The sequence below is a fragment of the Panthera onca genome, chromosome D3 (assembly GCF_046562875.1).
Source record: "Panthera onca isolate mPanOnc1 chromosome D3, mPanOnc1 haplotype 2, whole genome shotgun sequence".
NCBI lineage: Eukaryota > Metazoa > Chordata > Mammalia > Carnivora > Felidae > Panthera > Panthera onca.
The window spans coordinates 18,053,169-18,080,692 of NC_138350.1; the positions used below are offsets into that span (position 1 = coordinate 18,053,169).

The following is a 27,524-nucleotide window of genomic DNA, read 5'->3' on the forward strand; positions in this document are numbered from 1 at the left end:
TGTGCTTTACCTCTCCCTGACACCACAAGCTCTCTCCATTTCTTTTCCTAGAAGAACATGTCCACCTCATCCTTAAAACAAACCTCTTCCCATCCTGAGACCCTTGATTAAGATACCTCTGGGAGCCTTAACTCTAAGAGGCTTCACACTTTGACAGGTGTGACAGGAAAGTAGTAGTCCAGCACGATTTCAGGAGGGAACTTGAAGTTCACCCAGTCCTAGGTATCCCTCTTTGGGTAGGAAGAGTCCTTTTTGACCGAGTTCTCTACCACTCCTACCCCCAAAGGCAGTTGTTCTACCTTTACCATCCACTAGCACTCTTAGATGTGAGATCTGTCCTCCCCCATCCCCCCCCCCCCCCCCCCCCCCCCCGGCCGTAACTCCATTGGAGCCAGTGGCTGGGAACCACTGATCCAATCAACATCCTTGAGTTTCAGGGGAGTCTATCAGGTTCCTGCCTCAAGGTCACTGCCACAAGGTCAGGAAGCACATGGTCTGGCTGGGTGGGGGCAGAGAGACCACCAATGGGCTAGAAAGTGGAAGGACATTAACTCAGGAGCTGTATGGGATCAAAGTTTAGATTTCATTCTAAGAGCCATGGGAAACCCTTACAGAGTTTTAAGCAAAGGAGCCAACAAGATATGATGCACATTTTCTGGTTGCTTTGAGTAAAGTGGACCAAAGAGAAACAACAGTGAAAGGGAAAGCATCTTCCAGCTTTGTATACACAGTGTCCAGCAGTGCACTAACCTCAGAAGGTCCTAGTGATGCACACAACTGGCTGGGAATGGGAAAACATTTGCGCTGAGTGTGGTAACTAACTCCTGTGGCTTGCCAGTGGGAACAGTTCCTTCTCCAATTAGATTCAGCTGGCCTCTACCTCCAAGGATCTGCCAAAGGCCCAGTCACTGCAGGAAGGGCTGGGACTGGACAATCAGCTGACCTACTGGGGGCTCTGGCTGGAGGCACTGACCCAGACAGACACCCAGGGTACAACCCTAGCTCTTGGGAGTAAGCTGGTCACTGGAAGTAGGGAAGGAGAGCCAGGTAACCACAGAGAAAGCCACAGAGAGTAAAAACCTGACCTTTCCCTCCCAGGTTCTTTTCCCTTCTGGGTGCTGGGCAACAAGGAGAGAAATGGCTTGTAAAGGTCACTTGGGGGTTGTGCAACCCCTGAGAGGCCCAGAGATGTCACATCTAGACTTCCTAAGGTCTCTGCTCACCAACTCAGATCTTCATTGCCCCCTCAAGAGTCCTTCAGATCCTGAAGCTCTCTCCCTGGTTCCCCAGACCCACACTCGCTGGCCCCAAGGTCTCCCCACCCCAGCCTCTAGGCCCCAGACCTGGTTTCCTTGCCATAGAGAATGCGTTTCACCTCCCTCAAGTCTGCGGGTGGCAGGTGCTTCTCCAAGCACTGCTCCAGCGACTCCCATTCAGACCCCTCCATGGCCGGAGTCTGCAAGTGCCTAAGTCCAGACTAAAACCGCCTACCCTTTGCCCCTAGAAAGAAGAGAAGGAGAGGCCTACAACCAGGTTCGCGCAAGCGCTCTCCCCTCTACACCCTCACCTTGGGCCCCTGCAGGGCTCACATGAGGACACGCCTCCTCCTCGCGCCTCCACGGCGCGCAGCCAATCAGCGTTCCAGGGCTTCGCGGGTGGGACTGCCCCTTGCCCCTCGCACCTCCTCCCGCACGCGCCAGGACACGCCCATTCCACGGGCCGACCTCCCCAAGCCCTCGCGCCTCGGCCGCGTGCAGCTAGCTGTCGCTGCTTCCTCCCCTGCGGACTTCGGAGGGTCCCCAGGACCGTTGTGTTGCCCTCTCACACTCTCTCGCTGTCCGGTTCCTACCCAGAGGTGTGGGGCGGGACTGAGAACCCGAGAGGCGATGAGGGAGGCCCGGCGCGGCCTCTCGGAGGCAAAGCGCGGTCTGAGGGAAATGCCTGGCAAGTCCTGTCGGACCCTCGCGGGACCGGTTCCCACCGCAGCCGGTGGGCAGGGCTTCTCCCCGCCCGGAACTCGTTCTCCGGTCCGCTGAATGCAGACAGCAAGCCGGGCCGGCCCACCGCACGGGACTGCGGAGGAAGGTACGGGACGAGTTTCAGTGTCCCAAAGGCAGTGGCTGCACTCCCGTCTTCCAGTGTCCCGCGTTTGTGAGGACTTCTAGCCCCCACGAGGGGCCAGGCTGGGAGCCACGGCCGCGCGCGCCCACCCGAGCTTCGGGGTCAGAGCCCCGGCAGCGCTCAGAGCTTGAGCGAAGGGTCGAGTGATCCTGTGCGCTTTCCTGGCGTGAATACTGCAAAATGCTGGGTCCCTGGGGGGTGGCTCATCCGCGGGACCCTTGGGCCCCCTCTGAGCTCTGCCGTGTGCACTAGTTGCGCCCACAGGGGCACTTTTCCTGGGAGGGGGCACTTTTGCCTGAGAGGATAGGGGTGAGGCCTGTCTCACAGTTCCCGATCCGGAGAGTGCTACCCCTCAGGAGCCAAAGAAGGTCCACTTTTCAGCCCAAGTGAGAATTGGGACAGAGCAGCTCAACTCTGGTGGTGAAGCAAGTCGGCCCAATCGTAGTTAAGCAACTTGCAAACCTTGTGAACCTTGCAAACCTGAAAGTTATTCAGACATTCTGGCCTGCTGTTGCTTTATCTGTAAAATAGGAAAACAACTACCTTGCAGGGTTGTTTAAAAGTAAGATAAGATAAGCACAAAAGGAGCTAAAAGTAGGGGCTGTAGACCAAATGCTTTAGGTATTTTATATAAGTCACTAACACACAAGTTGTGGCCATTGTTTTGATAAATGTTAACTGACACTTCCTAGTATCTGATGGAGCTCCCTTTTCAAGAATGCAAACTTTGGTTGAAGGTTTTTTTTTTTTTTGTATATAAGGCTCTGAGATAAGGACAATGCACAGAGAACAAGACTAGTACTTTTTCTTCGTGGTTTAAGGTGGGGACAATTTTGTGAATACTGAGATAACAGCAGATTTAAATAATTTGATGTGAAAAAGAAAGTATGCTGTGGAGTTAAGAGGAAGGGGTGATTTCTGGCCTAGAAAGGGACATTGTTTAAGGCCGAATGGAAGAGACCTCATTACCGACTCAAAATGCCTCAGAAGAAACCTCACACACACACACACACCACTTCTCAGGCCTGTTCCTATCTTTGGTACGGTATTTCTTATTTTAGTTAATGGCCTCACTGCCCACTCATTTTGCCAAGCCTTTGGGAGTCATCCCCAACTCCTCCATGTTCTTTCTTTCTCCCGCACAACCAAGCATCAAATTCTGCTAAATTTATCTCCTAAATTTTGATAAAATCCTTCCCCCTCCCACCCCATGCCTATAATCATGTCAGCTTTTGCTTGACTTGTTGCTAGTCTTCTAACTTATCCTTCTACCTCTGATGTCTATCCCTAGTTGTCTTTCTAAAACTAATATCTTATCATCATTTTTACCTTCACACTCAGTGTCTCCCTACCTGGAATGACATTTTATCAGAAGATAGAGTTTGTGAATTCCTGCTCACCCTGTAAGATGCAGCTCAAATATCGCCTCGTCTGTAGTGTCTTCTCCAATTGCTCTAGGAAAGGTATAGGCTTTGCTAACCTTTTATGGGTATCTCTATTAGAGCATTTATCAAAAACTATTGTGTGATTATTTCTGAGCTCTAAGCAGGAACTGGGTCTGATCTACTTTTGTGTCTACAGGGCTCTGGCACTCAATAAATGACTGGTGAAGGAATTAATTCTGATGGGATCAAGGACAGATTCATTAAGGTGGTGACATTTGAGCTGGACCTTGAAGCAGAAGTAGAAACTATTATTATTAGTTAAATTGCTTAATCCATCTTTCCCTATTGTTCAGTGACAGGTCATTCACACTAGGTCATTATAAACCAGGATTTCACAAATACAAAATGCTAACTTGAGAAGGATAAAAAAATATCATATTTAAATTTTTATATTTGCCTAATTTATTTTTCACTTTAAATAGTAAGACACTTCACTAGATCCTTCTGTGGTAATCATTAAAAAAGACTTTAAGCTCTGCCCTAGTTTCTTTCTGAAATACCTAGCCAAGTCCCAAAGGTTTTAACTACATGCAAGTGTACTAGAGTGAGGGACTCCTCCCTGTTTTGAAGACCATCTCTTTTTGTGGCAACATGGTGTGGTTTATGGATATATAAACATTTGAGTTTATACAAACTTGAACAGGAAGAATGGAATATGCCACAACCTCAATATGGTGGTTATCTCTGGAGAAGGAGGTAGGGGAATGGGATAGAGGAATGGGCATTATCTGCTGATATATAATATTTAATTTTAAATTAAATATGTTTTAAAAAATATTTGAAGCATTAAAGCGCCATTTCCTGTCCAAAAAAAAAAAAAAAGATTTGTAGCATATGATATTAACATTTTAAAAATCTGGGTATTCATTATTATGCTTCTCCTTATATTTGAAATATTTTATTAAAAATTATTTTATAGAAAAGAGAGCCTTAGACCGGAGTCAGGAAATCTACAGGTTAGTCTGGGTTCAACCTTTACCTCAGTTTCCCTGTTATAAGAAAGGTAGGGGAGGGGAAGAGGCTGGGAAGACAGTTTACAGAGATAAACTAAGCCTTTCCTAATTCTAATAAAATATGATCCTAATATTTACATGCTTATTTGTGACAGAAAAAGTTCATTATAGAGGCTGGTTTTATGGAAAGAGCACATTTGTTAAAAATGTATTAGTGTCTGTTTTTAGGTGTTAATTTTAAATTTACAATGTGCGTTAATTTTAATTCTTTTTTTTTTTTTTAATTTTAGAGAGAGGATGAGCAGGGAAGAGACAAAGGGAGAGAGAGAAAGAGACAAAGAGGAAGAAAGAGAGAGAGAGAGAGAGAGAATCTTAAGTCTCCCCACTCCCATGCCAGGCTCGATCTCCTAACCATGAGACCATGACCTGAGCCAAAATCAAGAGTTGGATGCTCAACCACTCAACTGACTGAACCACGCAGGCACCCCCAATTAATTTTAATTCTTAAGGAAAGTGTTGAAGGTAGTGTGGCCTCTGCTCATCAACATTTGAAGGACTAAAATTTTATGATAATCATTGGTGAGCAATCTTTGCAAAGACCATGACATGGAGATCCCACCTGTCCTCTTTTCTCCTGTGAGCCAGAGGCCTGATGATGCCATCATTTAGCACTTTACAGCACACACAAGCTTTTGCCTCTTTTTGTCCCATTTCCTCCTCCCAGTAATACTGTGAACTATGGGGCAAATGTTCTTGGTATTTGTCAGATTTCCAAATTAAACGTGACACTTAGTAGAAATGAAAATACAGGAGATAATATTTCACTTGTAGTCATGGGGGAAAAATATCTGAGGTGACCCGATTTCTTTTTTTTTTTAATATTTTATTTATTTTTATTTTAGAGAGAGCAAGAGAGAGGGGGTAGAGGGAGAAAGAAAGAGAATCCCAGGCAGGCTGTATGCTCAGCACAGAGCCCAACACAGGGCTCAATCCCACGACTCTGGGACTGTGACCTGAGCCTAAATTAAGAGTTGGACACTCAACTGACTGAGCCATCAAGGCTCCTCGAGGTGACTTGATTTCTAAGTTACTTTCTAAAGGCCCAGTTTCTGTGTTACATTGTCTCTGCATGGTGTTCCTTCAGCTCATAAGTCATAGTTCTTTGCTAGGGTTCATTTTATCATCATTATTATTATTATCCTTGTGTAGACTTAAGTGTCTCACATGAAAGAGTTTTGGAATAGTATATCCAAGCTAACTGAAAATGGATTTTGTAGCAGAGCAGAGCCAGCTCAGCCAAAATGGTGATTTAGTAAGTTTCTTTGTCTGCCTTTAGTGGCCTGAACGTTTTCTCTTTTGTTTTGCTTTATCCTTTGTTTTACTTGCTTCTCCTCTCTTGACTAGCCATGTTCTTCCCTGCAAGGCCTTCTTTACTCATATTAAATTTGCATAATCCACTTTAATGTTAGTTGACCAACACTAAAATGCTCTGATCAACTCCATTTTAGTAAGGGACTCTTCAAACTCTGTAGAAGGAAACTCTGATGGTGGAAGTATCAGGAGAGGCCTTGAAAGAAATATTTAGATCAGGAAACCACATCCCTCAGATAACGTCATTCAATGGCCTCGATTTTTTTCTGGAATCCAGCCTATCTGATGCATCTTTTCCATTCCTATTGCTACTTATACATTCCTTGTACAGGCTTTTATCATTTCCTAAATTACTTCACCCAACTCATAATCAGTCTTTCTGCCTCTCAACTTCAATTTCCCCCTTGGCCTTGATTCCCAGTGATCTGTTTTTCAAGAGCACTCCATTAGTTTAGTCTGAAGTCCAAGAGAGCATGGAATAAAGCCCGTGATTTGACCTCATTTCATGCTGTCACTCTTCCCTACCCTACACTTTGGATTCCAGCATTGTCAAACTGCTTCTAGTTGTATATTCCGTATCATTTCATGCCTCTGTCTTTGTTCAGCTCCTTCTTCACTTGTATAGTTCTTACCCAAACCTTAAGATTCAAGTATCTCTTCAATAAAGCCTTTGCTGGCTCCTTCAGGCTTACCTAAGTTCCCATTTCTGTGTTGTCATAATATTCAATCTGTTAACTTTCTTGAGGATAGAGGTATGACATTTCTTTGAATCTACAGAGCTTCACATGTAACTGGAGCTCAATAAATGATTGTTGAACCAAATCGAACACCATATCAGTATTTATAAATGTTTATATTCACTTGATGAGTCCTTTTTACATATATAAACTCAGTACCTACTTATTTAGTCTGCTTTTTGAAAAGACCACAATTGGCTGTAGCAGATTCATAATCCTCTTCTTTCAGTAAGACTCTCAACCTTTGCCCCCTGATCATCTAGGATACAAGTAGTCCAAATCCTGAGTGGCAACAACAGTAGATATTGGGGGAGGGAGTCCATCCTTGGGGGCTACTTCATATAGAAATCTTCTGTTTATGGGAAGTTGCTGGTTCAGTATGTCATAGTTCATCACTCTCTAATTAGCCTCCTGGTTCGTATTTCTTTGTATTGAGAGTTTGGTGGGATCCTTGTCCATAACATTCTTGAATTATAGGTAATATGTTTCAGATCCCATTTTCAGAAAGTCCTAGCTGTAGGTAACAGACAGCTGCCTACTTGTATTTTGAGAAACAGTACAGTGTAACAGAAAGAACATTGAATTGGGTATATAAATAGGTTCTAATCCTGGTTTTGCTATAATTGCAGCTTTAGGTGAATTACTTGATAGCACTTCCTAATCTGTTAATTTAAAGGTAGTGGACTAATTCTCAGAAATTCTATGATTTCGTTATTGCTAGAGCTTGGCATCTCTTAAGTATTGTAATAACTGCTTTCATTGAGGCTCCCCTCCCCTCTTTTTATGTGAATGGTGAGGGCAAGTAGAGCACACGTTGTCTAACACCTGGAGGAGAACTCCTTGGATATTAGCACCTTAAGGCCAGGACTGGGCCACATTTATATTGGAGTGCCATGGGTACAGTGGGAGCTGCACTGGACTTGGACAACCCTTGGACAACCCAAGGACTTGGGGTTCAACCCTGGTTCTATACTTTTTTTGGCTATGTAACCATAGACAAATCATGTCCTTTCTGGGCTTTAGTTTCTTTACTTATAAATGAGAATAACAAGGGGTGCCTGGGTGGCTCAGTTGGTTAAGTGTCCAACTCTTGATTTTGGCTCAGGTCATGATCTCATGGTTTGTGAGATTGACCGCATTGAGCTCTGTGTGCTGACAGCGTGGAGCCTTCTTGGGATTCTTTCTCCCTTTCTGTCCATCCCCTGCTCATGCTGCTCTCTCTCTCTCAAAATAAGTAAACTTAAAAAAAATGAGGATAACATCCATTCCACTTCCTTTGATTTGAAACAAATAAGCTAAGTTGAAAAATCTTTAAAAATCTATACAGGAGCACCTGGGTAGCTGAACTGGTTAAGCATCCAACTCACAATCTCAGCTCAGGTTTTGATCTTAGGGTTGTGAAGTCAAGCCCTGCGTTGGCCTCCACACTGGGCATGAAGCCTACTTTAAAAAAAAAAAAAAAAAGGAAGAAAATCTACACAGTTTTATCTCTGTAAGATAATTTTTAAGATAATTATTTTTAATAAAGGAAAAGGGGTTGAATATAATATTCCCGTGGGAAATCATAAATATACTATCCTTAATGTGCTGGATACTTGTCTTTGAGGTGTTTTTCCAGTGGTGATAATGCCTTTGCACTGAATCATTTATACTCTTTCCACCAGTTCTTCTGGTGATGAATAGTAAACATTTTAATGATGAGTAATTTTTGAGGAAGGCTGCGCTTTGAGGTCATGAAATAAAGCAACGCTGACTAGCCTAAGCTGAAATCCAGTACATGAACCATCACTAGTTTGTTAATCATTTAGGCTAGCAAACTAAGCACAGACTTGTGTATCATTAGGAATGCAAAATCCGAAGTTGACTTTTTGGGACCCAAATTTCATGAAGTATCCATGTGATAAATAAACCTTTTCTACCTCCTTCCCCACCCCCCCCTCCGAAACAATTGCATAAGCATGCAGTAGGCTTAGCAGCAAAACATGTGGCATTTAGAGATACTCAGTTGTCTATAAGCTCAATGTGATCCAACAATGTGGCTGCCACAAAAGCTGTTAAAGCCTTAGGCTGCATATTGAGAGGTGTAGTATCTAGAGCACACCTGAAATTTATCTAGCTCTGGGCTAGATACAAAGCATGTAAATCATCTTGAATACATCCGGAAAAGAAAGAGTGATGTTGGTGAGAACATTTAACAACAACAGATAGTCAAAGGCACTGGGAACATTAGCAAAAAAAAAAAAAAAAAAAAAAAAAAAGCAAAGTCAGGAAGAATATTGTCACTTTATTCAGATTATCTGAAGGTGGCCACATAGATGCAAATATATTTGTTCCATTTGGCCCTAAGGAGAGGAGCTGGAGTCAATGGATAGAAACTCAGGGAAGCATATTTCAGCCCAAAGCGGTTATTTCCAATAGGTGATCCAAAATGAAACAGGCTACTTCTGCAGACAATTAGTTCTCAGTGATTCTGGGTGTTCAAGTACAGTCTAGATGACCACTTGGTGGGAGTATTGTAGAAGAAAGGCAGTCATCAGATGGGTAGTTGAACCACATGGTCCATGATTTGTGTATATTGCTTTAACATGAATGAAAACAAAACAACTTAGGCATATTAAATCCAAAAAAGCATACACAGACCATAGAATAATACAAGACAGCTTGGTATCTGAAGAAATGAAAGTCAACAAGTGTGTTTTACTGAAGAATCAGGTGATGAGAAGATTTTATTATTAATAGTAGTAGTAGTGTATTTGGTTTGGTTGTTTTTAAAGGAAAAGGACCACTTTTATTGCTAGTGTCAGTGGACCTAGATTCTAGGACATAATAGTGACTGGAGTTCTGGTCACAGAATCAGAGGAAACAACTGTCTTGCGGTTTTAAAGGTAATTTCTTTCTTTCTTTTTTATTTTTTTAGTTTACTTATTTTGAGAGAGAGAGAGAGAGAGAGAGAGAGATCAGGGGAGGGGCAGAGAGAGAAGGAGAGAGATAGAATCCCAAGTAGTCTCTGCACTGTCAGTGTAGAGCCTGATGTGGAGCTCGAACCCATGAACCGCAAGATCATGACTTGAGCCGAAGTTGGATGCCTAACCGACTGAGCCACCCAGCTGCCCCCATAAAGAGTAATTTCAACTTGGAAATGGTTGGGGCTCAGAGTGGAAAAACACTATCTGGGGGTTAAGAGACCAAGCAAGTACACAGGTATACACACAGCCTATGGGTGAACCAAGTATACAGAAAGAATTAGATATTTGTGAAGCCAAGCCAAATGCATTTGTGTTCTGTACTTTATTTGCCATCTTAGATACTGGTATCTCAAAATCCTAACACTGAAGCAAAGTAGATTTTGTGTTCTGAGAGGCTGTAATGTGTGCTAATGATCCATCATGGAGGGCTTGCAGTACTGTTATAAGATACCAGTCTCTTTGCCCCACCAGGAACCTTACCACTGGCAAGTCCTGCCCTTAGTCCCAGGATCTGAATCCTACTTCATATCTCAACCTTGCTGCTAGCCCTGCTTGAATGAATGCCCCAAATTAAATAACTAGTCTACCTGTTTGAGGCATTAAGCCCTCCTGCACTTCAGCTCAGTACTTGAAACTACATTTTTTTTCTTTAAACTCAGGTCTTTCTCTGGCATCTCAGTCACCGTCCCCTTTTAAACTTGGCACTGCCAAAGACTTGAATCTAGATTTTGAGTCTCACTCTGGTTGCTGAGCCCTACTAGTTCTTGCCAGACTCTAACATGATCTACTGCCTTGACCACCAACTGCTAAATCTCAAGTCCCCAGAGCCTTATCTTTGGGTCTCTGTGGGTGCTATAGGTAAAGGCTTCAGTTTGCTAAGAATCAGGGCCCCCTTCATCACCATGAGCCTTTCTTACCATCCCAGGTTTCTCCCTGATTAAGGGAGTTGGTCTGACCATGCCATCTACACTTGAGGAGCCAAACCAATACTAGCCTGTGCTGGAGTAATCCATAGAAGCCCATCTTCCATACTCAGCCTCTGCAGCTACTAGCCAACAAGAGCTTCCTAAACCTGGTATCATGTGTTCTGCTGGACTTTGGGGCTGTGCTTCTGGGCTCCCCTGCCCCATCTCTGTTAACCTAATAACTGGGTACTTTTCCTGTCTGGACTTTAAAGAGTTAGTTTTAGCAGTCCATGGAGAGCTGTATAGCTTGTCTCACAAGGATCTTAAAGGTGCTTAATATTTGTTCTCTTCATTGGTTAGTTTTATAAACATGTGTTGAATGTGCCAGACATTGTGCTAGGCACTGGGGTGAAACATGAATAAGTTTTGGTGCTTGTTTTCATCATCATAATAGTAGCCGTATAGAAATTTCTGGAGCACCTGCTATGTACCAGGCACTGTGGTAGGCCTCTAAGAGACAGACTTTATAGGGTATGGAAGGTGAGCTGTAACGGGGCAGGAGGAAAAGCTGGGTAGTTTGTATTATATACATAAGGCTCCAGTGCTTGATAAACAATAGCTGTGTTTATAATATTATGTGATAACATTACTGAAAGTGCCACACAGGTCCAGAGGTGGGAGAACAAACATCTGAGCCGGAAGGATGTGTGGAGGACACAGGAAGGTCAATCCAAAAAAAGAAAAAGCAAGACTGCAAGCAGAAAACGGTGACCATTGCAGAGTAGCCAGTCTGTCTGGAACACCAGAGTAGATAAAGCGTTGCGCTGCATCAGTGTATGGAAAGATGTCTGGAGAGTTCTAGATAGATGTGTGCTAAAGAGAGATTTTAGCCATGAAACCATTAACCATATTCACAAGAGAAAATGACTGCGTGAAATTGTAAAAACCGGAAGGATCAGACAAGCCTGAAAATTATCCAATTAAAGGAAGGAAGATTGCAGACTGCTTAGTCACCTGAAGAGAGAGAGTAGACCTTACAAAATGAGAGGAGATGATTACATCACTTAAGCGAGCATTGATCAACATGGTTGGCAGGACAAGTGGAAATGTTTTTCTCTTAAATAATTCAAGCCTGCTGGCTTCCAATTCAGTTTAAGATAGTATAAACGTCTGCTATATATAAATGTGTATGGCATTCCAGTGGTGAATGAGTAGAATTTAAAAGAGGAATAAGTAAAACTTACTGTCTGTTTTCAACTGAGTGCTCATGAATAAAACCCCTGATGGTAAATACACAATAGCTTTCAGTTGAACACATTATATAACGACAAGGAAATAGTATTTGCTTGTTGACCCAACTATAACATACTTAAGCCATATAGTAATAATATAATCAGAGGGTGTCAGGTCTGATGATTTAAAAACATTTCTCGGGGCGCCTGGGTGGCGCAGTCGGTTAAGCGTCCGACTTCAGCCAGGTCGCGATCTCGCGGTCCGTGAGTTCGAGCCCCGCGTCGGGCTCTGGGCTGATGGCTCAGAGCCTGGAGCCTGCTTCTGATTCTGTGTCTCCCTCTCTCTCTGACCCTCCCCCGTTCATGCTCTGTCTCTCTCTGTCCCAAAAATAAATAAAAAACGTTGAAAAAAAAATTTTTAAAAATAAAAACATTTCTATTTCTAATGTGTATTTCTATAAGGTAGACTTAATTCAAGTTCTATGACAAATTTTCATGGCTGGTTGTTTATATTTTCATGAATTGATAGGTTATAGAAAGCAGTGGGAAAACAAATGAAATTAAAAGAGTATTAAAAGTTATGGCTATGGTGCACCTGGGTGGCTCAGTCAGTTAAGTGTTGACTCTTGATTTCAGCTCAGGTCATGATCCCAGGTTTTGGGATTGAGCCCTGTGTAGGGCTCCATGCTGAGTATGGAACCTGGTTAAGGTTCTCTCTCACTCTTCCTGTGCCCCTTCCCCACTCACATGTGTGCTCGCTGTCTCTCACTCTCTCTCTCAAAAAAAAAAAAAAAAAAAAAGAAGAAAAAGTTTAGGGGTGCCTGTATGGCTCAGTCAATTAAGCATCTGACCCTTGATTTCAGCTCAGGTCATGATCTCACAGCACGTGAGTTGGAGCCCTGTGTTAGACTCTGCATTGACGGCGTGGAGCCTGCTTGAGATTCTCTCTCTCTCTCTCTCTCTCTCTCTCTCTCTCTCTCTCTTTCTCTCTCTCTCTCTCTGCCCCTACTCCCCACTCATGCATCTGCTTTCTTGCTCTCTCATAAATAAATAAACATTAAAGTTATGGCTACATGAGATGAGATTATATTAGTGTTGTTATCCTTTAAATAACTTTACCATTCATTGGGAAACAGTGCTCTTATTTTTTTTCTAAAAAGACTCTTTAAAAAATTTTTTTTAAATGTTTATTTGTTTTTCAGAGAGAGAGACAGAGCACGTGCAGGGGAGAGGTAGAGAGAGACAGAGACACAGGATCCAAAGCAGGCTCCAGGCTCTGAGCTGTCAAGCGGGGCTTGAACTCAAGAACTACGAGATCATGACCTGAGTCAAGGTTGGCACTCAACTGACTGAGCCACCCAGGCACCCCAACAGTGCTCTTATTTTATTGGAAGCAGAACAGTATGGTAACAAAATTATAAGTTTTTAACGTCCTGGCAGAGCTATCTATTAGTTTTATAACTAATAAAAGTTACTTTTCTGTACCTTCTTTTCCTATTCTTTCACATGAGATGATAGTACTTAGGTGTATGGCTGCTTCAAAGGTTAAATGAAAAGCAGATCTGTAAAATAATTAGCAATACAATGCCTAGTTCTCAGTAAGGGCAACCCTTCCCCACAGTGATTTTGTCACTCCTCAGGATATTTGGAAAGCCTCTTCCATCCCTACAGAGTCTGTGGCACAACCTCTGGAATAATCTTAATGCTGATGCTCAAGAAATCTAGTTTGGGTTGTTTTGTTTTGTTTTGTTTTGTTTTGTTTTGTTTAGCGTTTCAAGGAGGGGAGGTTGAAGGAAGATTTTATTTTTGAAAAACCAAAAACAAGAAAAATTAACTCAAAGCTAAGTTATTGGGTGATCAAATTTGAGATGTTAGCAAAGTGTGTTAATAAAATTTGGGTTGTAGACGGACCCTGAAAGCAACTCCGGAACAGAGAATTTCCAGAGAAGTGTTGAACAAAAACAGCGTTTGTGTAATCAGTTTCAGATAGATAAGTTCTTGTATGTTTAAATGTCAGCTTTATTTTATTATAATCATACCTCATTTCTGTGGAAAGTGATGCAAAACAGCATTGATAATAGAGACTAGCAGAGTGTGAAGAGAAAATAAAACTGTAGCAAATACATAGAGGCCGTCCTACTGGCATAGAGTTAATTAAAATGTTTAAAAATTCTATCTTTATATACAACTCAAGCCTGGGTACAAACAATTTTAAAAGTCACATTTCTAAATCTAACTATAGTAAGACCTATTACATTATCTCAGAGCAGAACAGTCCTACTTTGTCTTCAACTCAGTATGCCTTCAAATGAAGATACCTTTCTCTTTTTAAAAAAAACTTTTTTAGTAATTAATTTATTTAGAGAGAGACAGAGAGTGAGTGGGGGAGGGGCAGAGAGAAGGAGAGAGAGAGAATCCCAAGTAGGCTCCACAAGCTCAGCACAGAGCCTGATGTGGGGCTCAAACTCGTGAACCACGAGATCATGACCTGAGCTCAAACCAAGAGTCAGATACTTAACCAACTGAGCCACAGGCACCCTGTGGTTACTAACATCCTTCTTTCAGCTTCCCAGACTTAAAAAAACTTCAGTGTAGGGGCACCTGGCTGGCTTAGTAGATGGAGTACGTTCCTCTTGATCTCAGGGTTATGAGTTCAACCCCCACATTGGGTGTAGAGATTACTTATAAATAAAATATTACCCCCCCCCAAAAAAAAGAAAGAAAAGAAAAGAAAGAAAGAAAACTTAAGTCTGATTCTTATTTCTTTTTCAAATCATTTTTAAAGTTTATTTATTTATTCTGAGAGGGAGCGACAGACTGAAAGCAGGGGAGAGGCAGAGGGAGAGAGAATTCCAAGCAAGCTCCACACTCAGCACGGAGCCCAGGGTGGGTCTCGATCCCACAACCATGAGATCATGACCTGAGCTGAAATCAAGAGCCGGTTGCCCAACCGACTGAGCCACCCAGGTGCCCCCTGATTCTTTTTTCTTACATTAAACCTGTTACTATCCTTTCTGCCTTTGAAATGTCTTGCATTCTGCCCCTTTTTCAGTCTTACTTTATCCACCATCATCACCTTCTTTGCTGGAGCTGGCCTGGATCATCGTATTCTCTAGGAAGCTCATTTCTCTGATTTCTTTTGTCTCCTAATAGAGCTGTTTTAGATTATTTTTCCTAAAATAACACTCCCATCGTATGTATGTATTTGTTACAAGACCTAACACATTGATTTATAAGTAATTATTTATGAGGTACTAATTTGAGTACCCGAGTACCCGTCTCTGCTTGGATTTTGATATCTTTGAAAGCAGGAACTATGTTACTTATCTGTGCCAACAGTGCTTATTACACAGCGGTATGGCCCCAATTAAGTTATTTACCTACTCTGTGCTTCATTTTCTCATCTGTAAAATGGTGAGAATAGTATCTATCCCAAAGCTCTGCTGCATTAAAAGAGCATGCATGTGTGTATCAAAAGGTAGCTTTTGTGTTATGATAGCTTTTGTGTATGGTTGCTTTTGCATTATTGGAGCACTCAAAAACAGTTACAGCTTTCTTATTTGAGGCAAACTCCTTTTTTCCTGACTCTTGAGGGTCTCTGTTTTCTGGACCACCTTATCTCTCCAGGTTGGTCTCATTGTCCCCCAACATAATCTCCCATCTCCCCATTAGGTCACACTCCTTTTTGTCCAGCCAATGCTCGGTGCTATTTACCATACCATTTCCATCCTGGAGCATCCTGCTCCTTCCACTGTCCCCTTGCAAACCCCACCCATCCTTTAAGGTCCTCAGGAACTCTCTCCTCCTGTGTGAGGTCTTCACCAGCAGTCCACCTTACACCCACCTTTTTCTTCTGAGCTGCTCTGGCATTTGCAGTTTGTATCTCAGTTTATGTACTTAATACTGTAGTTTCTTATGTTTATTTTGTCTCTCCAAAAAGAATATAGGCTCCTAGACGATAAGGAGTATATTATATTTCTTTCATATTCTCTACTATCCATGGCATTGTTCTGGGGTTGTATTCATTCATTTAATAAGCTTTTTTAATGCATATTTAATCACTCTAGTAGGCAGTGGGATATGATATTAATAAGAGATGCCTCCATTCTAATGGGGAGCTAGAGATATAAATATTCAGGATTTTCTATGGTCAGTGCTAAGGAAGATTTTAGAGCAGATGATTAATGCTCAGATCTATTAATTAGGTAAATCACAGATCTGAGCAGAGGGTGAGCTGGGTGGGTGACTGGAAGCAAGGGCTTCCAGTTTAGAGCATTAGCTGTGGCATGACAAAGGCCTGAACTTAGCACTGTACATAGAGAGGGTGAATTTAGGAAATATTGTGGGAATAAAAGGGATTTGTGACCACTCAAATACAGAATATGGAGGATAGAAAATACATCCAAGATAACTCAGGCTTCTCACTTGAACATTAGTTTGATGGTGAAACCGTTTGGGAAACAAGAGCCATGAGGGGGGGGGGAAAAAGCGAATTTGGAGATTTAGATACCTATGGAACCTCCAAAGAGATACCCTGTGATCTGGAGTAAATAGTGGTGGTTGAATCCATGGGAGTGGAAGAGAGCACCTGGACACAGGATGCAGAAAGATGAGAGGTTGAAAGTGACTGAGACAGCAATGTTCACAGAAGTCAGAGGAGATGCAGAAATGAGCAGGCCACTCAAGGTCAGAGTGCCAAGCAGTTGTTAATGCTCCAGGGGTCAATTCACAAGTGTGTATTGAATTTAGAGTTTGGGAGAGCACTGAAATGGGCTAAGCTGTCCCTAGCAGTTCAATATATAGTGGCCAAAATGAATTGAATAGGGAGAAGGAAGGGCCAACTGTGAGGATAAACGTTCAATAAGCTTGGAATGACAAGAAGGAGAAAGAACAGTTCATTGAGGATGAAGTCTGGCTATTTGAAAAAATGAAGCTCTTTTGAATGTTTTTTGTGAAAAAAAAGGGAAGGAGCCAGAAGGTGGAGAAGGCAGTGTCTGTTGTGTGCTGGGCTATCTACAAACCCTTTCACACATTCTTTGTTTCCATTCTCATCATCACCTTGAAGTGGGGTCTCCTGTCCACTTGACATATGGGGCTTGGCATGGCTAACTAACTTACCCAGAGGGGTGAGGATTTGTTGGACTACAAAGACCAAATACTTTCCACCACATGTTACTGTTTCCAGGCCTTTCTCACTCCTTTAAAATTTGTTGGTTCAGATTTAGAAGGAGGTGGGAAGGAATGGGGCCAATGTCACTGTATAGAGACTGCCTCAGGAGCAGTAAGAATACTATCGCCATGACAAGAGGCAGGATGTAAAGAAGAATCTGAACAGAGTAAGGCCTGGAGATGGACACAGGGAGCTGAGGGGACATACCAAGCCTAAGTTGATCGTCTCCTAAGAAGGGGGAGCAGAAGAGGGTAGAGCGAAGATATAAAACACTAACTGGATGATTGACAATTAGAAATCATCACTGAATAGCAGTGTTTAAAGTACTTTGGTAAAAGAAGGGAAAGTTGGTTAAAGATTTTAAAGATTTTTTTATCCTATCTGAAAATGCTTTCACTTTCTTGGGATTTAAAAAAAGGAGAAAGCAAAAAGGAGCCAAGTTAAAAAAAAAAAAAAAAACAACTTTCTAAAAAGGGGTAGGAAGAATTAGAGGATCACTATATGGTAGAAAAACTATATGAAAGTATTTTTATGTTTATATAAATTTAAGTTCCATTCCTTAAAGAATAAGTGATAAAATATCAAAGAACTCCAGATTCTTAAGATGATGCAGAGAACCCAAGGCCTTCTGATATAACAGAGAACACTGAACCCTGGTGTGAAGAGCCTTCCTCGAATCCTGGCTTTGTCACTAGGTAATTCCCATCATCCTCTAGGTCTGTTTTCTCAGCTGCAAAATCTAGGGGTTGATCTATGATATCTGAAGTGCTTTTGAGCTCGGAATAACTGTGCTGGTGTTTGGATGCAGCATAACATAATAGTTAGGAGCACAGACTTTGGGAGTCAGGATGCTACAGTATCTCAGCACCTCACACCCAAGTTGTACAACAGTAGGCAAGTGATTAGCCTCTCTGGGCCTCAGTTTCCTTATCTGTCAACTAGGGATACTAATAGTGAGTAACCTACTAAGCGGTTATGAGGATTCAATGAAAAAAATCTATAAAAAGTGCCTGAGAACAGTAAGTACTAGAGAAATAGAAGCTATTATAGTTATAGCCTGTTATAGATGCTGTTATTCTGATACTCTTGCCACCACTGAGATCACACAGTTGCACCTACGTGTGGTTGCAAGGAACAGAAGGTAAATGGAATTAACCAATTGGAGTGTGCCAGGTTCCCCTTTTGGGAAAGGAATGAAAGGAATCTTCAAAGATCTGAGTGGTCAGGACCTCTGAGTTATGATTCAGCCACAGTCAACTGTCAAATTTTCCCACAGCTCAGTGGAAAGTCACTGAAGACTCCGTGAAAACATTGCCACCCCTCCTTCAGTGTTTCTCTGCTAGGACATGCTGCTGACTCTGGAAGTCTGACTGGATCAGTGTTCCAGCAGGGAGAGGATAGGATCTAAGCAGGCTTGGTAGATTTACCAACCCAAGTACTAAGCATCTGCAAGTGCTTCTGATGTGCCAACAGTGTTGCAAGTCTCAAGCCTGTGAGACTTTGTTGTCACCCAACTGTGGGGCACCATTGTTGTGGGTGTATGGATTGTTTTTCCAGGCAGGAACAATGATGTAGTGAGGGTCACAGTTTCTTTCAGAATTTGGAATCTCAGGTCTCCATTCCCTGTGCCTTTCTCTGTGTGTAAAGTTAAGATTATGGACACCACCTTGAGAGAGAGCACATATTAGTGATAGTCACTAAGATTTTAAAGTTTTCTCAAATTACCCCAGCAGATGGGGTGCCTGGGTGGCTCAGTCATTTAAGCTCCTGACTTTGGCTCAGGTCATGATCTCAAGCCTTGAAGGCTAGTGAGTTCAAGCCTTGTGTTGGGCTCTGTGCTGACAGCTCAGAGGCTGGAGCCTGCTTCTGATTATGTGTCTCCCTCTCTCTCTGTCCCTTCCCTGCTCGCACTCTGTCTGTCTGTCTCTCTCTCTCAAAAGTAAATAAACATTAAAAAAATTTTTTTAAATTACCCCAGAATTAATGTCCATTAATGTAACTGGACACAGTTTAAACAAAAGTGGAAACACTCACACATTTGCTTATAGTTCTAACATCTTTTGAAATCTTCTTATGTCACTTTCTCAAATTTGAGTTCATGATCCCTTTTGTTGAGTGTTTCTCCCCCTTCCTCTTTTTAGTCTTGCAGAGGAAACCTGCAGCTAGTCCTGCCCTGTGATGTTCAAGTAACTGTTGGTGACCTGCTAAAGCTCTTTTTACTTCTTATGTTTGCACTTTCAAGAGTGGACATGGTATGGTGCAAAGCTAGTTTAGATTTTTCCCTGCATTGAGGCCTACTCAATACAGGAATAGACTTTAAAACCTAGGTCTTTTGTCTAGGTGGGAACTTCTTATAGCTGACCCAGGACCAGATCCTAGATGCCATTCACCAGACATTGGTCATCATAACACACCTTTTAATAGCATTTTAGGGGCCCTGGCATCTTCACTCTGAAAATTTCTGCTCTTAGCCTCACCATTTCTCTGTGTACTTTTTTGTTTTTAGGTAGATCACTAGGGTCTCTGCCCTTTCCAGAATAATCTACTCCATGGTATTTGAAATGACATACAACATCTTTATAGATAAAGATACTGAAGCCCAAAAAAAGATAATTGACTTGCCCAAGTTCATACACACATTAATAGAGGTCAAGCCCAGAATGCTGACTTCTCTGAATCCTGCTCTGTACTGAATCTGTTAAATTAGTGAGCATCTGGGGTGCCTGGGTGGCTCAGTCGGTTGAGCGTCCGACTTCGGCTCAGGTCACGATCTCGCGGTCCGCGGGTTCGAGCCCCACGTTGGGCTCTGGGCTGATGGCTCGGAGCCTGGAGCCTGCTTCCGATTCTGTGTTTCCCTCTCTCTCTGCCCCTCCCCCGTTCATGCTGTGTTTCTCTCTGTCTGAAAAATAAATAAACGTTAAAAAAATAAAAAAAAAATTAGTGAGCATCTTCTTTTAAAGGAGGGGTTAGGATGAGTGAAGGGAATGAGACTCAATGAAGAAAGGATAGGGCTGAAGCATAGAACCCAGGCAGAGAGAGGGCTCTGGTTAAGCAGAAGGCCCAGGCAAGCAGTGGGTAACTGGTTATAGGTGGTTAGAGGAGATGCCACAGGGTGAGAAAAAGGCACAGAGAGAGTTGAGAGACCACCACTGCTTGTCCTACTTGAAAATCTCACCCAGCCAAACAGATACAAATACCCCTCTAGAACTTACTATTTCTACAGCTGTGAAATAACTGCTGCTTATCTTTCCTCCAGGAGATTCCTTGGAATGAAACCAATGGGAGATCAGGGTTTGGGAGAGTCTCATCAGAGCAGATGGGCCAGCAGCAGCCAGAAAGCTTGTTGCCTTTGGCTGAGAGCACCATCCTGGATCTGACGTCTTGTGAGTAAACCCCAGCAGGCTCAGCTTTAGGCCAGAGTGAAGTTGGCCTGCTTCTCCTTGAAGAGGAACCTAATGTACTCCCACATCTTCCCTCCCCTCTTGTTGATGTGAAAATCACATTCCCAGAGAGCTCTTCAACTTAAAGCCATGTTGCCCATTAACAGCCCTTGGGAGGATGGCTTCTTAGTGCTTTTGGTCCCTTGGTATATTTGAAAGTATGCTGCATGAACGATCAGGAGGCCTGGGTTCTGGTTCTTACCCAACCACAGTTTTTCTTGGGGCCTTAAGCAAATTTTTCCTCCCTAGGCCACAGTTTTTCCTAGCTATAAGGTTGTTTATAATAACGATAGTTTCCATTTAGGAAATATTCATTTTTATGTGCAACATATAATTTCATAGAATTCTTTCAATAATCAGTCCTATGAGATAGGCACTGTTATTGTCCCATCTTACAGATAAGAAAACTGAGGCTTAAGAATTCTCATCCCCTAAACATCCTATTCAAATCTCTAGCCCCCACCCCTGGCCAACACTCCTTTCTCTGCTTTATTTTAGCTATAGCACTTAGTTCCACATGAAATACTATATATTTTACTTTTTTGTTTGCCCTTTCCCCCTACAAAACTGTAAGCTCCATTAAGGAATGGATTTTGTCTTTATGTTGTTGTTGCTCATTTGCTGTGTTTCCAGGGCTTAGAATAGCGCCTGGCACATGGTAGGCACTCAAATATTGGTTGAATGAATAAAATGGATGAATGATTTCTTGGTAGGAGTATAAATTGGACTCTATAGAAGTCAATTTTGCAATGTTAATTTTCTTTTTTTTTAAGAAAAAGCTCCACACTGGGTACATCCAACATGGGGCTTGAACTCATGACCCTGAGATCAAGAGTCAGATGTTTAACCGACTGAGCCACCCAGGCACCCCTAGAGAATATACTCTTATGGTACACTTGTTTTTTTCTTTGTTTTTTGTTTTTTATGTGTTTTTTTAGTGGATACACATTTTTATTTTTACTTATGTATTTAATTTGGCACACTATTGTCTTTTAAGTTTCTTTTTTCAGCAATCTTACTGAGATACAAGTCACATATCATATCATTCACCCATTTAAATCATTTATATTCGTTTATTAAAAAAAATTTTTTAGTGTTTATTTTTGAGAGAGATAGAGCATGAGCGGGAAGCGCAGAGATAGAGGGAGATACAAAATCTGAAGCAGGCTCCAGGGTCTAAGCTGTCAGCAAAGATCACAATGCGGGGCTCAAACCCATGAACTGCAGGATCATGACCTGAGCCGAAGTCAGATGCTGTTTTTTTTTTTTTAATTTTTTAAATGTTTATTTATTTTTGAGAGGGAGAGAATATGAGCAGGGGAGGGGCAGAGAAAGACACAGACACAGAATCTAAAGCATGCTCCAGGCTCTGAACTGTCAGCATAGAGCCCAACACGGGCTCAAACTCACCAGCCATGAGATCATGACCTAAGCCAAAGCTGGATGCTTAACTGACTGAGCCACCCAGGTGCCCCCTCCATTTAAATTATTTAATTCAGTGGTTTTGCTATATTACATTATTAATTTTTTTTAATTGTGGTAAAATATGTATAATATAAAATTTTCCATTTAAACCATTTTAAGCATATAATCAGCAGCATTAATTACATTCACAAAGTTGTACAACCATCACTACCTTTTCCAAAACTTTTTTACCCCCCAAACAAAAACTCTGTAACCATCATAATAGTCTTTTGTAATGTTTGATTTTTAAAAATCTGTGCATGTGTTACTTTTTTATTCTAAAAACTAATTTAAAAAAGAAAGTAAGTCAGGCTTAGAAATTTAATAACTTGTCCAAAATTCCATAGCTCAAAAACAAAAAAAAAAACAAAACAAAAAATTCCATAGCTCATATTCCGTGGCAGCAACCACCAGTTTAAAAATGAAATAATAAAAATTCTTACAAGAATCAGATTTTAATCATCTTTCTGGTTACTGTAAGGGGTGTTAGATATAATCTAACCCCTTCGTTTTACAAATGAGATAACAGACTCAGAAGTAAGATAGCCATCCCAAGTCAGGATGTGCATCAGAAGCAGGCCTCCTAATCTAAGGGATGGTGTTCAGAGTGGGTCACAGAAGAGGTCTCTTGCCCTTGACAAAAAGTGAGGCTTGAATCCCTCCTGCCCAAAAGGGATTTAAGAATCTCCCACTTTAGATCATTCTTGTATGTACCCTGTACCATACTACCTTACTCATAGGGGATAAGGCCATTGTACCCTGATACCATTGTTTCTGTTCATCTGAAACCATGTAGCAAACCTTTAGCACATATCTCAATTTTTACTTCCAAGAAAATGTCTGATTCCCCTAGCACATCCAAATCCCCACTTGATTCTTAAGTCTTATGAAACATTATTATTTAAAGCACATAATTAGCAATCAGAGAATGATGTGAGACATTTTATAGCTATGTCAATTTATGAATCCATTCTGCCCACTAGTGTAAACTCCGGGAAGACAGGAATTGGGAGGTTGATTCCTCGTAGTAGGTACACAATAGATGGTTGATTGGGTTAATTGAGCTGAAAAATAGCTATGGTATGAGATATGAATTTGGGGGGTTTTGTTTTTGGTTTTTGAGATGTAACTTGTTCAAAGGGTTCCTCTGTGCTTCCCAGAAGAGATGCCTACTAGATCACAGAACGTTGAAATTGATGGAGGTTGTGACTATTCCATCCCCTGGTCACCAAGAACCAAGTATGATCCTTCCTTTGTCATACTTATCTTGGCATCAATAACACCCTCATTTATGTGATTGCTTACAGTTCCCCCTCTCCTCTACCCCCAATAGACTAGAAGTTCCACAAGAACATAGACCATATCTGTCTTCGCTCACCATTGTATCCCTAGCACCAAGCCTAGTACATAGTAGGTATTCAAGAAATATTAGTTGAAGGAATGAATGAATGAATGAATGAATATATCACCTTGTTTTATAGATGAGAAAACAGAGGCACAAAGAGGTGTGGTTCTTAATGACAAAGCTACGATAAGTCTTTTAGTTTTCCTTTGTGTTCTCTCAGTATTGGAATTGGAAAATCTTGGAGTCTAGTGTCTTTCATTTTACAAATGGGAAACTGAGGCCTAGAAAGGGGAAGTACTCACTCAAGTTCACAGAAGAAAGTACTGGCAGAACCAGGCCTAGAACTCAGGTCTCCTGACTCCCAAGCTAGTGCTCGTTCTTTGTAAAGACATAGAAAAAACAAAGCTGGATTGGGCTCATTGCCAGGCCCCTGCAGGAGGTCACATAGCCAAGCAGCTCTCAGAGTTCTTGTCTATTCTTAGCCTGAACTCTTAGTGACTCTGGTCTTCAGCAGCCTTTTTCCCCCTTTTTCCTTTGCATTTGGTTTTTTTTGTGTATATGTGGTGCATGTTTTAAATAAATGGTGCTACGTGTAGGAAATGGTCTTCAGCACAGTCCTTCTACAGAGGCCCTGAAAAGAATAAACGTGAGAGAGGGGCCCTGAGAAAACAATTGGCTTCCCTCCTCTGAAGTGACCCCAGTGCCCCAGAGCCACTCTCTGTTGCTTCTCACAACTGCCAACAGGTTAAGCTCCTCACACAATAAGAAGGAAATCACTAGAAAGAATTTACAAGGAGAATTGGCTGTCAGTATGGGCTGCTGATGCCTCACTTTGATGAAGACCAAAAATTAGTTCTTCCCAAGCTGTGGTGCCTTTTCTTTCTTTCATTTTTTTTTCTTTCTTTCTTTCTTTTTCTTTTTGGCTGTGGTCCCTTTTCTAATTTCTGCCTCAACTTTCCACCTATAAGACATTTATCAGCCACCAAAAGTGAAATAGGGGCACCTGAGTGACTCTGTTGTTTGAGTGTCCGACTTCAGCTCAGGTCATGATCTCCTGGTTTGTGAATTCGAGCCCCGCATCAGACTCTGTGCTGTCAGCCTGTCAGTGCACAGCCTGCTTTGAATCTTCTGTCCCCCTCTGTATGCCCCTCCCCCCACTTGCGCTCTCCCAAAACTAAATAAACATTTAAAAAATGAAATAAAACTCCTTTGTTTTAAAAAAATTTTTTTAAATGTTTATTTTTGAGAGAGAGAGAGAGAGAGACAGAGTGTGAGCGGGTGAGGGGCAGAGAGAGAGGGAGACACAGAATCTGAAGCAGGCTCCAGGCTGTGAGCTATCAACACAGAACCTGACAAGGTGCTCAAACTCAGGAATGGTGAGATCATGACCTGAACCAAAGTCAGTCACTTAACCAACTGAGCCACCCAGGTGCCTCAAAAGCTCCTTTCTGATACAAAATTCTAGCCTCTTAAAACCTCCTTCTCTACCTTGCCAAATACTTATTCTGAGCAAGTAATTTAAGCAGCTACCGACTTTGGTTATTTGGAAAGGACCAGAAACAGAAGATAGAAAGTAGCTAATATTTCAAAAGTATAAATGACCAATGAGAAGTTGGTCTACATCAAGTTCAAAGGAGGCAGAATTTACTCTGGGCTAGGCTAGGTCAAAGAAAATTCAGGGGAGCAATTTGAACTAGGTCTTGTGTGTAGTTATCTACTGTTGTATAACAAATTACCCCATTTTGTGTATTAGTGTCTATTGCTGAGTAACAATAGTGTCTATTGCTGAGTAACTACCTCAAAACTTAGTAGCTTAAAACAATAAATATTATGTCACAGTTTTTGTGGGTTAAGAAACCAGGTGCAGCTTTGCTGGCCACTCTGGCTCAAGGTTTCTCATGAAATTGCAGTCAAGCTTCCCAGCCTAAAGGCTGAACAAGGGGGTAGAGGAAAAAACAATTTCAAGTTCACTGAAGTGGTCATTGGAAGGCCTCAGTCCCTCATAACATAGGCCTCTCCACAGTGCTGGCTTCCCTTAAGAGAGACCAAGATGGAAGCCTCGGTCCTTTTGTAACCTAGTCTCACAAGTGATATCCCGTCACTGTTGTTGATTCTTTTCATTAGAAGCAAGTCACTAAGTTCAGCCCACATACAAGTGTGTGAATACCAAGAGGCAGAGATCACTGGGGAGCCATCTTAGGGGCTACTACCACACCTTGCTGGATGGATAGAATTTAAATAGGCATAGAAAGCAATCTAGGTAGGGAATAAGAATGAAAGTACAGAGCTTAGAAGGGTTTGACTGGTGTGATTTGTTTGGAGCAAGGCATATGAGGAGGAATGTAGAAGGTAACTAGAGAGGTTGACTGGGCCCAGACTGAAATGGATTCTTAATTTTTAATTTTTTTTTTTTTTTTTTTTTTTTTTTTTTATTTTAGAGGGAGAATGAGAGCATGGGGGAGAGGGGCAGAGGAAGAGAGAGAGAATATCCCAAGCAGGCTCCATGCTCAGCGCAGAGCCCAATGCAGGGCTCGATACCCAACCCTGAGATCATGACCTGAGCAGAAATCAAGAGTCAGAGTCAGACGTTCAACCATCTCGAGCCACCCAGGCGCCCCTAACTGAATTTTTAAATGCCAGGCCATAGAGTTTCATTTTTATCCTCATGCTCTTATCTATATTTTCCCACTCAACTGTAAGCTCTATAGGAACAGGAGCTATGTCTATTGTATTCTTATTGTATCTATGATTTAGAATAGAAGTGGGCATGTAGTAAGTGATTAAGAAAATTTGTTGAATGAGTAAACCTATTAAGTTAATGTGTGAGGAGTAATGCAGAGTTACCAGATTTGTCTTTTTTTTTTTTATTTATTTTTTTTTTTTCAACGTTTATTTATTTTTGGGACAGAGAGAGACAGAGCATGAACGGGGGAGGGGCAGAGAGAGAGGGAGACACAGAATCGGAAACAGGCTCCAGGCTCTGAGCCATCAGCCCAGAGCCTGACGCGGGGCTCGAACTCACGGACCGCGAGATCGTGACCTGGCTGAAGTCGGACGCTTAACCGACTGCGCCACCCAGGCGCCCCCAGATTTGTCTTTTTAATTCTGATGGAATTCAACCTCAAAAGAAGCCCATGGGGCATCTGGGTGGCTCAGTCAGTTAAGCATCTGACTCTTGATTTCTGCTCAGGTCATGATCTCACAGTCCATGAGATAGCCCCACGTCTGGCTCTGCACTGACAGCAGGGATCCTGCTTGGGATTCTTTGTCCCCATCTCTCTCTGCCCCTCCCCCGCCTCAAAATAAATAAATAAACATAAAAAATAAGAAGTCCACATAATTACTTTTGGAGTTCCCAACCAAGATTTAAACTTTGTCTCCTATTTCTAAGGTATCATTATTTCAATTACCCAGCACATAACAAAGAGGAAAATTAAGTTTTAATCATGGACCTACATCCTTCCCTTGGACTACAAGCTCTTTAAACAGCTTATCATTCTGTTAAGCTTCAGAATCTTGGCATACAGGCAAAAGAAGGCAAACTTGGTGTCTAAGAGCAGACAAAGCCGGTTTCCATTGACTCAGCAATTCAGGAACATAATCCACAACTAGACAGGACAAGCTCCTAACAGGGTCCTGACCACCAGCCGCATTGCCTCCTCCCCTTGCTGGCTGGCCAGAGTGCCTCTAGGAACCATTTTTGTGCATTATTCTTCAGTATGAAGGGAGAATTTGTTCTGGGGAAGGGAGTAAAGGAATCAAAACTGTTTAGGTGAGCGTTCTAGTTTGCTAGAGCGGCCATAACAAAATACCACAGACTGGGGGGCTGAAACAGCAGAAATCTATTTCTCACAGTTCTGGAGGCTAGAAGTCCAAGATCAAAGTGTCAGCAGGTTTGGTTTCTCCTGCGTCCTCTCTCCATGGTTTTACAGATGGCCACCTTCTTGTTGTGTCCTCCCATGGCCTTTTCTCTGTGAGCATACATCCCTAGTTGTCTGTTCCTCATTTTATAAGGACACCAGTACTATTGGATTAGGGTTCCATGCTTGACCTCATTTAATCTTAACCACCTCTTTAAAGGCCCTGTCTCCAAACACAGTCCCATTAGGGGTTAGGATTTCATCATAAGAATCTGGGGTGGCGGGGGGTGGGGGGCACAATTCAGTCCATAACAGTGGACAAGGTTTATTATACATGGGCCTCCTGTCACCTCATCCATGCTGTTCTAAAGGAATGATAATCTCCCATTTGCAGAGATGGTGATCAATAATTCTTAAAAATTCTTCACATCCACTGTCTCACGTGACATTACAATAGCCTCCAAGAAAACAGAGGTGGTGGTGTTACCTCTCCTCTACAGATGAGAAAACCACCC

General features: G+C 42.1%; 1 protein-coding gene and 1 long non-coding RNA gene across 3 annotated transcripts in view; one reads left to right on the plus strand and one right to left on the minus strand.

The window, feature by feature from the left end:
• UPB1 (beta-ureidopropionase 1) overlaps positions 1 to 1,499 on the minus strand; it is a 29,263-nt gene extending 27,764 nt beyond the window's left edge. Inside the window, exon 1 of one of the 2 annotated variants that reach the window (XM_060612577.3) lies at positions 1,344 to 1,499. In XM_060612577.3, the coding sequence (XP_060468560.1) occupies positions 1,344 to 1,447 (104 nt within the window). In that variant the 5' untranslated portion in view covers positions 1,448 to 1,499. The remainder of the gene's footprint in view (positions 1 to 1,343) is intronic. The other variant, XM_060612579.3, reaches the window with a different exon arrangement.
• A 435-nt stretch (positions 1,500 to 1,934) lies between these two features.
• LOC144613898 (uncharacterized) overlaps positions 1,935 to 27,524 on the plus strand; it is a 53,706-nt gene continuing 28,116 nt past the window's right edge. Inside the window, exons 1-2 of the long non-coding RNA XR_013551339.1 lie at positions 1,935 to 2,085; positions 20,157 to 20,283. This is a non-coding gene — a long non-coding RNA (uncharacterized LOC144613898). The remainder of the gene's footprint in view (positions 2,086 to 20,156; positions 20,284 to 27,524) is intronic.